This window comes from Tupaia chinensis, unplaced genomic scaffold (genome assembly GCF_000334495.1).
Source record: "Tupaia chinensis unplaced genomic scaffold, TupChi_1.0 Scaffold000313_1, whole genome shotgun sequence".
Lineage (NCBI taxonomy): Eukaryota > Metazoa > Chordata > Mammalia > Scandentia > Tupaiidae > Tupaia > Tupaia belangeri.
In genome coordinates this window covers 4,221,678-4,240,005 of record NW_006159806.1, presented here as the reverse complement: position 1 = coordinate 4,240,005, position 18,328 = coordinate 4,221,678, and the positions used below count along the sequence as shown (strand labels likewise).

Below are 18,328 nucleotides of genomic sequence, written 5' to 3'. Positions count from 1 at the left end.
AAAATCCTTTCCTTTAGTGTACAATTTCTCTTCTCTAAAGGCTTAAGTGACTAGAGAGCATGAAATATTTAACAAAGGGAATAATAAATACTAACTTCTACACTGATTCAATTTCTAATTGTCTCTTATAAATCTTAGAATAATATTTGAGTTATTTTAAAACATATAAACATATTCTGCTAAGCATATAAGCATATTATTCTCTGAGATGAAAATGTAAACTTACACTAAAATTCTTAAGTTTTGAAATGCAGTAGATTAATTTTTCTGTATCACCTGATATACTTCAAAGGAATCTTAACTATTATTTTTAACATTGAGCAGGAAAACTTCACTTGTATTTGAAAAATAATAATTTAGTAAATGCTTACCTTGAAAAGACCAGTTTTATTAAAGAAAGTAAACTGTGCTCTTTTAACTAATACAGATACTTCTTGGCTTAAATTCTCAAGTAAGTTTGGAGGCAGGATCACAGAAGCCAATGGATCCACTTGTTCACTCTTAAAATCCATCTGTCACACATGGAGAGATTTATTAGCCAGTGATTGCAATTAAGTGGTAATGATGACTTTCCATATTTAATAAGGTGAGAGAACAACTGCAAGTATCAGGTTTCTAGGTCTGGGGCTTCTCTGTATTTCTTTTTTTTCAGAGAATTATTTTATTTAACTATTTTAATTTGAATAGAGAGGGACAAAGTGAGAGAGAGAGAGAGAGAGAGGGAGGGAGAGAAGAAGAGAAAGTGGGAAAGCCAGGTGCCAGGTCTGGAATTTGAACTGTGATTGGACCTCTAAGCAGTCACTGCAGCTCCTGGATAAATCCCCTAATGACACACTCACAGATCTGCTCCAGGTTTTGCATATGTGGTTTCTAAGTAGTCACTGCAGCTCCTGGATAAATCCCCTAAATGACACAACCACAGATCTGCTCCAGGTTTTGCATATGTGGTAAAGAAGAAAATGCGATGATTTTTATTACAGCTAACTGAGAAATCTACAAATGAGTCAACATTTCAAAGTATAAGAATTAGATTGAGCATTATCAGATGTCACGGTTTTCTCAAAAACAGTGAAAAATAATAACTACCAACAAGAGGGCAAGAGCTTGAAGTTAAAATGTCTTTGACTACAGAAACAGAGTGGCCCCTGTGAAGAGACAGCAGCTGAAGATTTATGAACACTTTCGGGGCCAAAGACTACTTTCTTGCAAATGGTCCTAGAATGAGACTGAGGCTGATGGAGTTTTCACTCTTAAACTGTGAAACAGAATTACCCCAAAGGGCCCCTAATCTAAAGGAGAAAAAAGATCTTCCCCCTATCCTAATTTCAGACTTATCAATTTTCAGTTTGTTCTGTCTCCACCAAAGAAAGAAGTGTTATGTTCCACATAAATGAGGAGCCGTCAAAAAATTTATGGGAAAGGTGTATTATGAAAAAAGTATGTTTGGATTTAGAATTTTTTTGCATCCAAGTAAACTCATATTTAATTCCATTTTTCCACAATTTTGAAGTCTCCTTTTATGCTCTCCGTGGTCAAGAACAAAGTTCGTTCATTATGTTTGTTCTGATGACTGGCACTGCCTGACAATACTTGAGAACTATTTGCTGCATTGTCACATTAATGTCCAAAATGCTCTCCATCAATCTGACCCCAGCATGCTTGTTGAGCCTCACTGTCTCCTACCATTTCCAGAACCTACTGGTTCTTAAAGTGTGACCCTTCCCAGCAGCATCAGTCATATCTAGGAACTTGCAAAAACTGCAAATTTCAGGGACCTATCAAGAACCTAGTAAATGATTTGAAATTCTGATGGTAGGGCACAGTAATTCATTCCACTTTTTTTTTCTTTTTTAGGTTTTTGCCATAGGGCATGTGTACCTGCTAGAGAGAGACAGAGGAACAGAGAGAGGGAAAGTGAGGAGTCACTGCCCTGAGGGATGGCCATGCTGTAATCCCTTTCTCTCCATTCTCCCGTTGGAATTTTTGGTCATAAAGGCACATGCACCTTGCATGAATTTTAAGCCACTGGGTCTGGGACTCAAACTGAGGTTGACCATGTAGGAGTCCAGTGTCTTAACCACTACCTGCTGGCTCCAGCAACCTGTTTTAACAAGTTCTCTTGGAAAGTCTAATGCTTAATTTGAGAATCACCGGCAAAGAGAATGAACTATGCTCTGCTCCTTCCCATCATTGGGCCCCTGAGAAAGCTTACTTCTGATCGAACTTATCCTCCTCCCAACTCATGATATGGTGGCCCCTACTCAGCTTTTTTTTTTTTTTTTTTGGAGATGTTTTTGCTATAGGGCGTGTGCGCTCTCCAGAAAGAGAGAGACAGAGAGATAGAAAGTGAGAAATCACCTCCCAGGGGGGATGGCCATGCCACAATCCCTTCTCCTCCATTCTCCTCTCAAGATCTTGGGCATGCACGCACACGTACCCGGCGTGAGTTTAAGCCACCGGCTCCAGGACTCAAACCATGGTCAACCACAAGGGAGTTCAGCGACATAGCTATTACGCTAACTGCTGGTCCCCCCTACTCATACTTTAATGCTTGGTTCCAGGATCACCTCTTGGAGAAGGTAAGCTAACCAACCCAATCAGATTATGGAAATACACCTCATCTATGCCTCCAGGACACCCCATAGCTATTACTACAGGTAAACGTGGCCAATGTTTGGACCTGCTTGCTACCTCCTGGATTAAGATCTTCTTTTATACATCTAATAATTGAAATTACAAAGAAATTACTGACTTATTACCTGGAAATATGGTTCATTATTGCTCGGAAAACCAATGCTAAAATTTGAAGCTGCGTTTGTTCCAGAGGTCAGGGGTGATACTCCAAGAGCCAAGTTCTGAGTTGTAATATTCACATGTGCTTTGCCAGTTAGGTCTATCTTGAAGGCCAATTCATCTATTGTTTTTAAAGCTCTAAAGAAATGACAGTAACAACACTGTTACATAATAAAATGTTTTACGTAGTTGAACACACACAGTTTGTTGCAGGCCAAAAGGCAAACCAAATAAAGTTATTCAAAATTTTCTGATCTTAATGCGAATACCCACAAAATTACTCCAAACTGCAATAATACTGAATAAAATAGCACCTCACAGCGATGAATGCATCCTCACGAGAAGTACCTGCTTTAGGGGAAATCAACAACTAAACCATTCTGAACATCATTTTCCATTTATCTTGGCCTTTCTCTCACTGCTGGAAAAAGTATACTCTCTACCTTATCACTCAGTGAGAATCTAAGGAAATAATGTTGTGAAAACATTCTGTAAACTGCGAGACACTATGAAAATAAACGTAATTATTATTAAGAAGACAAAGCTAGAGAATGCTTTTTAATAAATACAAAATTTTCATGAAAGAAACATGGCTGAAAAGAAGGAAATAGAAACAAGGTATACACTTTAGTATTTGTACATGAAAAAAAAAAATTGGGTACAAAGCGAATTGTTTAAAGCCAGGGACATTTTCACCTGCCCAGGAATTTTCATTTCCGAAGTGCAGTAATCGCGCAGCTGTGGCAGTCTGCGACGTATTTCATAAAGTAGTGGACTTGCAGTATACGTGAGGTATACAGAGCCCTGCCTAACTAAACCTCGAGAATTTTCAAATAAAATTGAGATACTGGATTATGCTTTTCTGGGGCTTCTTATATATCTTAGCAGGTAACACTAATCATTTTGTGAATTAAATTACTCAAGATAAATAAAGAAAGAACTTTTAAGTCATTTACTTCGTAAATGCCTTCGGAAACCATCATTACTTCTTCTAGCAATTTGAATTATGAAGGCTGGGCACAAAATATTTTGCTAGATGAGAAATTACATAACAACACAATTGTCCAATAAATCTTACTCTCCAGGAAAAAAAAAAAAAAGAAGAAAAAGAAAAATACTTACTCAGAAGAAGATTCAAGCAAGTCACTGTCTGAACTGCTTAAGATATTTGAAAATATATTCATTAGAGTTGAACCAAGTGTTAAATCAATGTTTTCTTCATTATTCACAATTCTTTTGACTTGTTCTACAATACTGGTAATATTGGCTGAAGTTAAGGTCTTCCCATCAGTAGTTAAATTTAAAATCTGATTGGCAGCTTCATTTGCTTCCTCTTTAAAAAAAATAAGAAATAACATATAAAGTTTTATCTATACAGTTCCAGGAATTCATAGTATAAGGAAGTCCCTGTGTGTACTCCCTTACCACCAGCCTCAGTAATATTTCTTTATAGCCAGAGATTAACTTCTCCATGTAGCAAGACACAAATAATTTGGAAGGATCAACTAGCACATATCTTTTGCCACAATCACTGAATTAATGCTTACAATTTAAAAATAATACAAAACATTGATCAAATATAAATTTATATATTTCAGTCTCTCTAGAATTTTACTATTCTAAATTTTCTACAAAATAAACAGAACAGAAAATTAGAAGGAAAAATAGTATTGTCTACTTTTAAATAAGTGAAGCGATCATGTTTCTAATTTTTAATACTAGAATAGAATCACATAGCAGAAGAGTAAGTCGGAAGACAGCACAAATCATGAACTATGAGGTTATTTCAGTCTGTCCTTGAGAACCAAAGAAAAGCTGCTCCCTTACTTGAACAGTTGGAGAGATCAACGGGCCCCCAAATGGCAAGAGAAGGGCTGTTAGGGCTTTGATAACTGCAAAACAAAACAAGATATTTCAAATAGCTGGCATAAATTATATTGTAGCTGATAAAATGAGATAATAAATTTTAGAATTTCCCTTGCTATCTAGGGAAGTTTCATATGAAAACTACCATACACTTAATAAATAAATAAAACTCAAACTAAAATTCTTATTGGAAAAAACTCAGCCAATATCTTAACCAAAAATATATTGGTCAAGTGCTGCATTAAGATCTTAACAGGTGGGGCCAGCAGGTGGCGAAGTGGTTAAAATGTTGGACTCCCACTAGGTCTATCAAGGTTTGAGTCTCAGGTGGCTTGAAAATCATGCAAGGTGCCCAAAATCCTGTGAGAAGGGAGAAGACGTGATTGAGGCGTGGCCACCGCTCCTGGGGGTGATTGCTTGCTTTCCCCTCTCTCTAAATTTCTCTGTCTCTCTCCTTTCTGGTGAAAGCATGTGACAAAAACCTAAAAAAAAAAAAAAAAACTCTACAGGTAAAATCTGTTTTTGATTTCATACAACCCTGTAGTGCAGATGATAACCCACATTTTTTAATATGAGGAAATAGATTTAGATAAATTAGGGAATTTTCCAAGGTCTTGCAAGCAGGAAAAGTTAAGAGTGACACGGCAAGTCCACAGAACTCTCAAGTCCTGTCTTCCTCCTTACCAAGTGTCCAGCAAAGCTGGAGCTGCAAGGTGTTTACACTCAGGCAGCTGCCTTTCTGAATTCTCCTCCCCAAGAACGCTCTCTATTTGCGAGTCAGGGAGAGGATAAACAACTGGATTTGATTCGCCTCCAGTTTCTGAGGTTTCTGTTAAACATCTAGGGAAAATCTGTAAAATAGTTTCCATTGGCAGACGGTCGACCTGGGAATGACCTTTTTAGTCCCTCTTGCTTCCTCTCCCATCTCCAACATAACCACTGCATAGAGTGAGAAAGTCTTGGATGTCAGGTGCACAGTCCGAGACTGCAAGCGCGCTGGGGTCATCTACAGACAAGGTACTTTGTCCTGGTGCCCTCCTCGGGTTTCCAAATTCTCTGATCTTTGGAAATTCCCTTTGGAGAGGGCTCAATTAACACTATCTCTCCTGGGTAAACTGTTTACCTTATTTTCACCTCCTGGAGTGCATGATTTAGACAAAGGGATTTCAGCCTTTCTTTCTAATCAATGTAGTGCATGCAAGCTGCTATGTGTCACATGCAGCCCTGGAAAGGGAAATAACATGGAACTTTGCTGGAAAGGACCGATGAACGTCTTACCATGTCCGTGTAACAATAAAGGCAGGATTGTTTTTACAGGGAAGGGAGTAGTCAGAAGCTGTAATGGATGGCCAGTGGTAGCCTTTGGGTTCCTCCTTCGAAGGACATGTTGGTACTGAAACTGAGAACAAACAAGTGAACAGTGCAAAAGCAAAATAATAACCCTACCTTATAGACATTTATTTCCTAGAATATTAAAATGTTTGATATTCAGGACTTGTAAAAATTTAGAAATTAGGAAGAATAAACATTTAATACATTTCAGAATCAAAAATTCATTACATCTTACACAACCATCAAATAAAATATACACACTTATGTGACTATAACCAGAAACTACATACTATATATTACCATTCTAATGTAAAGTCTTAGATCATATCAGTGAAATATGTTTTATGTAAGTACTATGAAAAACACTCCCATAAAAATGTAATTTAATCATTTTTAAAAGTGGAAAACCTATAAAAATCATGCCTCAATAGCATCATCACTGAGTTGTGAACATATTTTATAGAAAATCTTCTGGTTTCTCTGAGGGCATCTACTGCCTGGAAGCTTGATGGGGTGGGGGAATGGCAGGAAAGCATTTATGAGCCAACACCACCTACATGTCTTGCCCTCACCCTTCACTCTCAAGTCACCCCCCACTTTTTGTTTGAAAACTCTCTGGGTAAGTGTCATGATGTCAATGATTCAGATTCTACATTTTGAAAAATAACAAAACTTGTATCTCAGTATTGGAAAATAGCAAGTTATACCAGACTGCTGGGGACCAGTATTTCAGTCAACAAACGAAAATACAAATAACTGCCCCATCTATAGTCTGAGTTTGAACATTGTCGGGCTTTGCCTCCCCTCCTCCCCTATCTTTTTTTCTTTTCTTTCTTTTTTTTTTTTTAATTGGTAGAAACTTTTCTCCACAGGTCTACTTGCAAAGAACAATAAAATATATCATTTCAATTAAATGGTATAAGTTAAATGGCAAGGTAGATAGAGATAGCTGTCCTGGGATTCCTCAGCCTCTGAGGACAGAGATAGGACTGGTCCCTCCATGGTTTCTCAGTTAGATGTAAGTTGCCATTGATCGAGCTCATTCTTAGTGGAGAATCCTGTGTGTGAAATGGCAGCAGGTTGTGTTCTCCCTCTCCAAGAAGTCCTAGGGAAGCGAGTATTTACCAGGAAGCTTGGGAGTTATTTAATATAATTATTATGACTAGGAGTATTAGCATTTTCATTGATACATGTGTAAGGTCTCTGTCACTGTGTGTGTTGACACAGTAGAAATTGACCCACGTGTAAAGTCTCTGTCACTGTGTGTGTTGACACAGTAGAGACGGGAGGTTCCTCCTAGAAATGGCAATGCCTGCTTCTTTACTGCTCTGTGATTCTGGCCTCAGTCTGAATCACCCTATAGGCTGAGCAACAGCTGCTTCCCCACTTGAACCTCCTGAATGCACATAAGGCAGTGTTCAAGTTTCCTTTACTCCCGCTATCTACTAATGTACTGAATCATAACATAAGGATTGGGTTGTCAGGAAAGCCATGACACATTGTTGCATAGAAAACTATGGCATCACTCTCCTGATGACCTAATATAACCATATTATTATATTAGAACAACTATTTTTGTTGTCCATATTTTTGAACATTTGCTTCATTCACTCCTTCATTTACTCATTCATTTACCCAACAGATTCACTCATTCATTTACTCAGCAAGTCTTCAGGTCCTGGGGAATGTGCTTGGTTCTGGGGGCAGGTGGGAAGTGAAAGTTTAAAGAAAAATAAGATATGATCTCAAACCAGATAATATTATTTAAATAAATTATATATCAGGACCAGCAGATGGCATAATGGTTATGTCACTGGACTCCCACCTAGTTGACCACGGTTCAAATCCCAGACCTAGCAGCTTAAAACTCATGCAGACGTGTGTGTGTGCATGCCCAAAATCCTGAGAAGAGAATGGAGGGGAAGGGACTGTGGCATGGCCACCCCCCAAGGGGGTGATTTTTCACTTTCTGTCTCTCCGTCTCTCTCTGTTTCTCCAGTGAGTACACACACCCTACAGCAAAAATCTCTCTTAAAAAAAAAAAAAAGAAAGAAATTGTATCTTAGAACTTAAAGAAAAACTAGTTAGATACTACAGTCGCTAATGTGTGTATCACTAGGTTTCTGAACAGCATGAGCTGAGGTTCACAATGACATCTATTTATACATGATAATGTCAGAAAGCTTTTCACAGAAGAGGTGACTTTGTGGCTATCTTTATAAATGTGTAGGTGGGCTATCCCTGCAGCCTAGTGGTTAAGGGAGTCAGATCTTACACAGCTGATCATGTGATTCAAATCCCAGCCCCAGTGAAAAACATACCAAGGACATGCGTGTGCATGTTCAAAATCCTGACAGAATGGAGAAATAGAAGAGAAGGAATTGTGGTATGACCAGGCTTCACTGAGAGGTGCTTTCTCTCTGTCTCTCTCTGTTGGGCACATGCACCCTATAGCAAATAGGAAAATATGTAGGTGATAATCTAGTGGACAAAGAGAACAGTGAAGAACAGTGGGGCAAAGACATAGAGAGAAGGTGGACAAGAGCATGGCCCACTGGGAAATGCAAGCAGTACCAAATGCGTGGTTGGAGCTTGATATAACTGGTGTCCGGGTGAGCATTGATTCTAGGTACAAGATAATTCCCTGAACACTGGTCTACTCCAGTGAAGACACTCACACATTAACAAAAACAGGGAACATAAGAGTAGAAGATGTTTTATAATAAGAAATTACCTTTTGTAACGTTTACCTCATTAGAGTTCCCAGTTGGAAGTATAAACACTCGGTTTTGTTTTTTGTTTTTTTTGTTTTTTTTTTTTTAGATTTTTGCCATAAGGTGCATGTGCTTGCAGGAGAGAGACAGAGAAAGGGAAAGCAAGAGATCACCCCTCAGGGGGGATGGCTATGCTGCAATCCCCTCCCCTCCATTCTCCTCTTGGGATTTTGGACATGCACACACACACATGCTTGGCATGATTCCCCAAGCTGAGTTCAGGACTCAAACTTGGAAATCTAACACCTTAGCCACCACGCCACCTGCTGGCCCTCATATAAACACACTTTTCCCCTAAAGTTAAAGCCAATGATGGTCAAGGTTATTCTTGCATTTTGCTTATATTCTTGGTATTTTCATAATATGTACCTAAACTAAAGTAGAAGCTCTAATTTGCCTCCTTCATTGCCTCCTTCCTTGCCTCAGAGTCATATGTAGTAAGTATTAAGCTGAAATATATAAACACACACACGCACGTGTGTATGTGTGTGTGTGTGCGTGTGTGTATTTGTCACTCATTTTTACCAATGCACCAATATGATGAACTTCATCACCAGGAAAATATTTTCACATACACAAATAATACATAAAAGAAAAACATTTCTGTTCTTTCTTTCAATTAAACCTGAATATATAATCATATAAAAGACATATCATTAAACCTGGAACCACTTACCTACTTGCCTTACACTCACTTTATGTAGCATTAAGCCCTCATCCAGGGACTCGTTATTTTTTAAGAGTTTCTGCTGAATGGTGTTTCCTTCTAAACTGGCATTGTTGGTAGCGTTGTAAACTAAAAGGGCCCAAATCACCAACCTAGGGAAACATTTCAGATATAATTTTTGTTGTGTTAATTGGTCAGTTGTGTTTTGGTGGCAGAACTAGAATATTTGGGAGGGCTAGAACACTTGGACAATGGGACAAGGAGGGATGACCATGAAACGTTGAGACTGAAGAGATTAGCCATCATGCTCATGGGCTGTCTCTGTTGCTGCATAAAATATAGTGTAAGAAATATTCCAATATGAATGGATTTTATAGGACATCACATGTACAATTCTGTCATATCACTCTCTCACTCTCTTCTCAGAAACAGTTAATTATCTAATATTATATTAGATGTTAATATTTTATAGCATAAGCACCCAAAAGAACCATATTTGTAGTTAATTCTACATTGTTTCTTTATGTCTGAAAATAAAACATTACAATTCCAACTGAGCATTTGACTTTTGAGAGTATTAAGACTATTACTGTTTCCAAATGTGGTAGAATTTCTTCAGAAAATCAACAAATGTATATCTCCATGAAGCATTTGCAAATACTTTGTATGGTAAAAAGCTACAAAATAAGTACTCAAAATATACTCTGTATTTAGTCAGCATATTTTTGAAAAAGGTTATAAAATGGTTGATCTTAAAGATCATGAAAAGAAGATATGATAATCAAACAGACGTATTCTAATAGCCCTGTCAAAATCTTTGGTTTTTCCAATTTACAAGTAATACAAATTTTTGTCCAATTGTAATCACAGGTATGTTTACATACAGCAGAAATCAAAACTATTAATTCAACATGAGAGTAAAATAAAATGACATTTTTTTTTGGATAAAGGGAAAAATTTTCCCTTAAATGTAAAATATCTGGGTTTGTAATACAACCCTTCATCTTTCTAATCTGTGGGAAAATGGATAATATAACATAAGATAAAGGATTACATTGTCAAGATCAGTTATTGCCTATAAACCAAAGACAAAGCTGCAGCACTGCTTTTTGGCTTTTTATTTCTTTCTTTGTTTGTTTTGTTTTGCTTTAAGTAACTATGGAATACTCAGCGAGAAGTGAGTGATACATTTTATTTATGAAATTCTGTGACTATTAATAACTTAAACAGAGCACTAATAAACTTGTGGTCCTAAAGAATTAAAAGAAATATGTGAAATATGTTCTATTTAAGTTTAGATGAAACTAAAGAATAGCTCTATTTCCCACCCCCACCTCCGTGAATATTTGTGCTAATAGGAAGAAAAAAAATGCTCTACTGTTCTCATAATTTACTTCAAAAAGCTATTTATCTCTAAAATTATCAACTTCTTTAGATTTATATACAAGTCATATTTCAGGATGAAGCAATAATAGATGTGAATATAATGTGAACTATGATATCCTAATAATTCTTGAAATATTCCATTAAAAAGTATCTCTTGATTAAACTTCTATTTTAAGATAACTTTTGTCACTCTAGTTACTGAGAACTTTTCAGGTGGGAATGGGACCTTTCACATCTTTTGAATATTCAGAGCATAATCACTACAATACGGTGTGGATGGTATTGAATATCCAAACTCAGCAATTCAAGTATAACCCTGCACTTTCACAGGTCTTATCTGTGTTGTTTTCCTCTCTCATCCTGAAAACTGAAACTATTTTATGGTTCTGCAAAGGCATGTTCTATCTATTGTCACTATCAGGCATTCATTAGTTGAATAAACCAGTCTCTGTGGCTTTGGTTTCCTGTCTGTGTAGGCGATAGGGTATGATAGCATTATCTGAAGCTATGGTCTGTGTTAAGTGATAAAATCGAATTGAAAGGAATAGTTTGGAAAAAGAATGTAAAACTAGTAGTATGTGGTTTTGAGGTAAACTATGAGAGACTATAAAAGCTCATCAATGAGCATACGAGCAGTGGAGAACAGAAAAAAAAGAGGGGCTATAAAAATTAAATTCAAAACATGCCAGGAGTTTATATCACAAACAAACAAGAAATCCTACATGTGTGACTTTTCTTACGTCGTTGACTTAGTTTATGCTCTCTGCAGTTTGCTGTGAAATGACACATTGGTTTGACAAACCACGAAATCTAGATTTGGGGAATTTAAACATCTTTTAAGCAAGAATTTCTGAGGTGCTGACATATGACGGTACTTCAAAAAGTTTGTGGAAAACTGAATTAAAGTACACATTTATTTTGGTCCCAAACTTTTTGAAATCCATGTAATTTTTTTCATAATACGTATTTTCCATGAACTTTTTGAAGACATCCTCATATATTAATGATGGCTTACTTCACTATTACCAGGTAAGAACTATAGGAAGTAAACTAAAAAGATGCTGTCTTCCTCAAGAGTGTATACTATTGGTGATACTCCAAGCTAGGATGTCCCAATTGCTAGACTAAGTGCTCAGCAAGGAAATTGAAATTGTTACAAAATTGTTACTGAAAGCTCAATATGATCACAGTAAGGGTTGGAAAAGAAATTATCTGTGGGTTGGCTTAGTGGCAGAGTGGTGACACAGCTCAAATGATGTTGAATCCACATGGCAGACCCTGCATTTAGTTCTCCAGCCAACCTGTGCATTCTGGATGGGTGCCATGACCCTGGTTGGCTTAGAAGGTGGGACTGGGGGGAACAACAGTGTGAGATCCTACTGAGGTGCTTGCTTTTCTTATTCTCTCTTTCAATCATAAAATAACTTTTTGGCTAAATATAGGATAAAAATTCCTGTCACCTTCAAAGATACACTATTCACATATGTCTTTCTATTTTCAGATCATAAAGGAAAAAGAACTGAACAGAACAGCCAGAAAATGAAAACAACTTTGCCTAATCAGATAGCTCACTTGAGTCTGTTGGATATATATAAAAATGATGAGTTTCCTTGTAACATTAAAAACATTTGTCTTTATTCTATTATTTATTTCTATTCAACCTTTGTTCTAATGCTGAATAGAAAAAAGAAACAAAGTAACACTCTCTGGTCAATTCTCCCAGGAAATTTTATTTTTATCTTCTCATAGAGAGAATATATCACCTGAAACAAAGTTTACCTTAATCATCAGGGTTGTATATCCATGACACCAATTCAGTCCATTGAAACTGAACTAGACTTATAAAAACATTTGCTTTTCAATGAATTTTTAAAAATACTCTATAGGGGGATCAGCAGATGGCATAACTGTTATGTTGCTGGACTATCATGTAGTTAGTTCAAGTCCGAACCCAGTGGCTTAAATTCATGCCGAACACATGTACATGCATGTCCAAAATACCAAGAGGAGAATGAAGGAGGAGGGATTGTGGCATGCCATTCTCCCTGGGAGGGAGGGGAGATGATTCCTCACTTTCTCTCTCTCTCTGTGTCTCCTGGGATCAATGAGCCCTATATCAAAGATCTCTCTTAAAAAAAGAAAAAAAAAATTCTATAGGGATGCAATATACTACCTGAATATAATTAAATTTATCCCATTTAATAGGTTAGGTTGTTTTTCATTTAATGGCATTCTGAACAGCTGGCTCTTATAGGCCGGTTGGTTAAATATATATATGTTGGATGTCTCATCCATTAAATTACCTGCAGGGTCAAATCATCATCTAATACAAATTTCAAAATGAAGACTCCAGAAAATTAGCTCATGATTTTAAATGCTAAAATTGTTTGAGCACGTATTATCCTTTTATTAGATGCTATCATATATGAGCACTTAAAACTATTTTCAGGTCAGCCATAGTGATGATATTAAAACCATGTGGGAAAGTTTTGGGTATGCATCCCAAGGTTGCATCTGTACATACTAGGCACACATGTGTTTGCCCATGACCCTGACTGGCTGAGGTTGAGGGTAGACAGCAGCATGAAGACCCTGCTAAGGATGCCTGTCTTTCTGTCTCTCTCTCTCTCAGAAGAACTAGAAGAAACTTTTTAAAATAAAATGAAATTATGTTCTTTGAAGATCTCTTCAAATTTTCAAATAAGTGGCAGTAAATTATAATTTAAAAAGTGGAAATACTAAACACAATAATTCACCCATTTTAAATATTCTGTTTCTGAATTATTTGTCATCAGATATACATTTCTGCTCCATCTGTTACATTACGGTTTTAATTACAGGAAGAAAAACAGCATGCACTAGTGCTAGAGAAATCATTTAAATGGGCTATGTAATCAAAATTTTTTGTCTTTCTTTCTCTCCTAGACAAAGCAGTGTACATGAGGAAGAACATTACCCTTTCTGCAAGATTTGGTCAGTGTTACCTTTGATCATTCACAATGCTTCTCTTGACTTTGATCTTGTCCTCTCCTGTGCTCAGGTGAAAACTAAAAATGTAAATACATACAGTTATTATCAACCGTCTCTGTGGCTTTGGTTTCCTGTCTGTGTAGGCGATAGGGTATGATAGCATTATCTGAAGCTATGGTCTGTGTTAAGTGATAAAATCGAATTGAAAGGAATAGTTTGGAAAAAGAATGTAAAACTAGTAGTATGTGGTTTTGAGGTAAACTATGAGAGACTATAAAAGCTCATCAATGAGCATACGAGCAGTGGAGAACAGAAAAAAAAGAGGGGCTATAAAAATTAAATTCAAAACATGCCAGGAGTTTATATCACAAACAAACAAGAAATCCTACATGTGTGACTTTTCTTACGTCGTTGACTTAGTTTATGCTCTCTGCAGTTTGCTGTGAAATGACACATTGGTTTGACAAACCACGAAATCTAGATTTGGGGAATTTAAACATCTTTTAAGCAAGAATTTCTGAGGTGCTGACATATGACGGTACTTCAAAAAGTTTGTGGAAAACTGAATTAAAGTACACATTTATTTTGGTCCCAAACTTTTTGAAATCCATGTAATTTTTTTCATAATACGTATTTTCCATGAACTTTTTGAAGACATCCTCATATATTAATGATGGCTTACTTCACTATTACCAGGTAAGAACTATAGGAAGTAAACTAAAAAGATGCTGTCTTCCTCAAGAGTGTATACTATTGGTGATACTCCAAGCTAGGATGTCCCAATTGCTAGACTAAGTGCTCAGCAAGGAAATTGAAATTGTTACAAAATTGTTACTGAAAGCTCAATATGATCACAGTAAGGGTTGGAAAAGAAATTATCTGTGGGTTGGCTTAGTGGCAGAGTGGTGACACAGCTCAAATGATGTTGAATCCACATGGCAGACCCTGCATTTAGTTCTCCAGCCAACCTGTGCATTCTGGATGGGTGCCATGACCCTGGTTGGCTTAGAAGGTGGGACTGGGGGGAACAACAGTGTGAGATCCTACTGAGGTGCTTGCTTTTCTTATTCTCTCTTTCAATCATAAAATAACTTTTTGGCTAAATATAGGATAAAAATTCCTGTCACCTTCAAAGATACACTATTCACATATGTCTTTCTATTTTCAGATCATAAAGGAAAAAGAACTGAACAGAACAGCCAGAAAATGAAAACAACTTTGCCTAATCAGATAGCTCACTTGAGTCTGTTGGATATATATAAAAATGATGAGTTTCCTTGTAACATTAAAAACATTTGTCTTTATTCTATTATTTATTTCTATTCAACCTTTGTTCTAATGCTGAATAGAAAAAAGAAACAAAGTAACACTCTCTGGTCAATTCTCCCAGGAAATTTTATTTTTATCTTCTCATAGAGAGAATATATCACCTGAAACAAAGTTTACCTTAATCATCAGGGTTGTATATCCATGACACCAATTCAGTCCATTGAAACTGAACTAGACTTATAAAAACATTTGCTTTTCAATGAATTTTTAAAAATACTCTATAGGGGGATCAGCAGATGGCATAACTGTTATGTTGCTGGACTATCATGTAGTTAGTTCAAGTCCGAACCCAGTGGCTTAAATTCATGCCGAACACATGTACATGCATGTCCAAAATACCAAGAGGAGAATGAAGGAGGAGGGATTGTGGCATGCCATTCTCCCTGGGAGGGAGGGGAGATGATTCCTCACTTTCTCTCTCTCTCTGTGTCTCCTGGGATCAATGAGCCCTATATCAAAGATCTCTCTTAAAAAAAGAAAAAAAAAATTCTATAGGGATGCAATATACTACCTGAATATAATTAAATTTATCCCATTTAATAGGTTAGGTTGTTTTTCATTTAATGGCATTCTGAACAGCTGGCTCTTATAGGCCGGTTGGTTAAATATATATATGTTGGATGTCTCATCCATTAAATTACCTGCAGGGTCAAATCATCATCTAATACAAATTTCAAAATGAAGACTCCAGAAAATTAGCTCATGATTTTAAATGCTAAAATTGTTTGAGCACGTATTATCCTTTTATTAGATGCTATCATATATGAGCACTTAAAACTATTTTCAGGTCAGCCATAGTGATGATATTAAAACCATGTGGGAAAGTTTTGGGTATGCATCCCAAGGTTGCATCTGTACATACTAGGCACACATGTGTTTGCCCATGACCCTGACTGGCTGAGGTTGAGGGTAGACAGCAGCATGAAGACCCTGCTAAGGATGCCTGTCTTTCTGTCTCTCTCTCTCTCAGAAGAACTAGAAGAAACTTTTTAAAATAAAATGAAATTATGTTCTTTGAAGATCTCTTCAAATTTTCAAATAAGTGGCAGTAAATTATAATTTAAAAAGTGGAAATACTAAACACAATAATTCACCCATTTTAAATATTCTGTTTCTGAATTATTTGTCATCAGATATACATTTCTGCTCCATCTGTTACATTACGGTTTTAATTACAGGAAGAAAAACAGCATGCACTAGTGCTAGAGAAATCATTTAAATGGGCTATGTAATCAAAATTTTTTGTCTTTCTTTCTCTCCTAGACAAAGCAGTGTACATGAGGAAGAACATTACCCTTTCTGCAAGATTTGGTCAGTGTTACCTTTGATCATTCACAATGCTTCTCTTGACTTTGATCTTGTCCTCTCCTGTGCTCAGGTGAAAACTAAAAATGTAAATACATACAGTTATTATCAACCTTATTCACTGCATCAGTGACAAAATTTGAGAAGATGAAAAAAAAAAAAAGAGTTAGAATGGACATTCTAAAGCACTATTTCCAAATGCTTCTTGTGAGATTCCAGTTCTCACACGAAGCTGGCCTACTGCATGTTCTTGTTTTCTTTTGAAGACTCTCAATGCACATTAGTATTCCTAGAACCTGAGACTTTCGGATAAAAAACCCTACTTCACTTTGCAGAATAACCTACTTTCTGAACCTGACAACTTGACCCTTTTTCAATGTACAGAAAAGTTAGTATTTACTCTTTTATCACTTTTAGTACGTTAGAACATAATCCAGTGATTCAGTTATATCTGTCTATCTATATGCAAACACAGTTTATTTAAAAACATAAAAATTGATTTGGGAGTACATGTTGATTATTTTTAAATGACTAGTAGGCATGATTTAAAAAAGTTTAAAACCACTGCTGCAGGGACCAGTGGATGACGTAATGGTTGCATCACTGAAGTTCTGTATAGTTGACCACAGAGTCCTGGACCTGGCCGCTTAAAACTCACACCTGGTGCATATATATGCATGCCCAAAATCCCAAGAGGAGATTGGAGGAGAAGGGATTATGGTGTGACCATCCTTCCTGGGGGGTGATTTCTCGCTTTCTGTCTCTCTGTCTCTCTCTGTGTCTTTGGCAAGCACATGCACCCTATAGCAAAAATCTCTCTCAATAAAAAGAAAAAGAAAAAAACCACTGCTGCAGCATTGAAGTTTTCTGTACAACAACAACAACAAAAAAATACAATAAAGAGTTATTTTGGAAAGATTTACAAATATGGCACATTTGTGTAAGTGTGTATTTGTATGCGTGGGTAGGTATAGTCAGAGACAGAGAGTAACTTTAAATTAGACATTATGGTACTTTTTCTCAGTTCATTCATTCTGTCATTTACCTGATATTAACCACATAAACGGTGTAGTTCCAATTCTGAAAGGTTGAATTGAGCTAAAAAACACAATAGAAAAGGTTGAGTTTTTGTAACACTTTTTTTTCCTCTCAATCTGAATGTTTCTCCCTTCCCAAAAGATAAGTTATTATTGGAATAAGACCCTGGGAAATTCCTAGGAGACCTAAAGGAGTGAAAGGTAAAGATAACAGTTACTGGGTCATTGTAAGAACTTGACAATTTTTTTTTCCGGGTCTCACAACCAGTGAGATAGGTGTGGCCCCTCCAAGCCCCACTGCCTCACATATAAGGAAACAGAACTTCACACAGATGAAATGGCTTGCCTGAGGTCAGCCCAAGCATGTCTGTCTGCAAACACTATCATTTCCTGTGTAATCAATATTTCAAGAAGATTAGCACAGTAAATACCTTCCCTACTCTTCATTTAACACTCAGAAGTGCAATAAAACAAGTTTTCTAGTAATTCCTATCCCATGAGAATATTAGTAATAAGAAAAATGATTAATTCACAACACGAAAGCATTTTTAAAAAAACAAACAAAAAACAAGTTCAACTTTATTGAACTCTGTTAATTTTTGTGCAGTTATTTAACAGTCTTTGCAGGTCTTAGAACCAGACTTTTTTCTTCATAGAGAGATTTTTGCTGTAAGGTGCATGTGCTCACTGGAGAGACAGAGAGACATCAAGCAAGAAATCATCCCCCATGGGGAGAGGCGGGCAAGGAATGGCCACATCGCAATCTCTTTTCCTCTATTGTTCTCTCAGGACTTTGGGCACACACACACACCTCACACAAGCACTCAAGTTTAGTTTTAAACCAGTGAGCTTGGTACATGAACTGTGGT

At 36.6% G+C, this 18,328-nt stretch overlaps 1 protein-coding gene across 1 annotated transcript in view; it reads right to left on the bottom strand.

The window, feature by feature from the left end:
- The window catches only part of ADGRG6 (adhesion G protein-coupled receptor G6), a 160,393-nt gene that overhangs the window by 41,177 nt on the left and 100,888 nt on the right, over nt 1-18,328 (bottom strand). Inside the window, exons 7-14 of the mRNA XM_014588839.2 lie at nt 17,468-17,520; nt 16,440-16,502; nt 9,442-9,584; nt 5,938-6,058; nt 4,621-4,685; nt 3,916-4,126; nt 2,760-2,931; nt 372-512 (exon numbers count right to left, since the gene is read on the bottom strand). Coding sequence (XP_014444325.1) covers nt 372-512; nt 2,760-2,931; nt 3,916-4,126; nt 4,621-4,685; nt 5,938-6,058; nt 9,442-9,584; nt 16,440-16,502; nt 17,468-17,520 — 969 coding nt within the window. The remainder of the gene's footprint in view (nt 1-371; nt 513-2,759; nt 2,932-3,915; nt 4,127-4,620; nt 4,686-5,937; nt 6,059-9,441; nt 9,585-16,439; nt 16,503-17,467; nt 17,521-18,328) is intronic.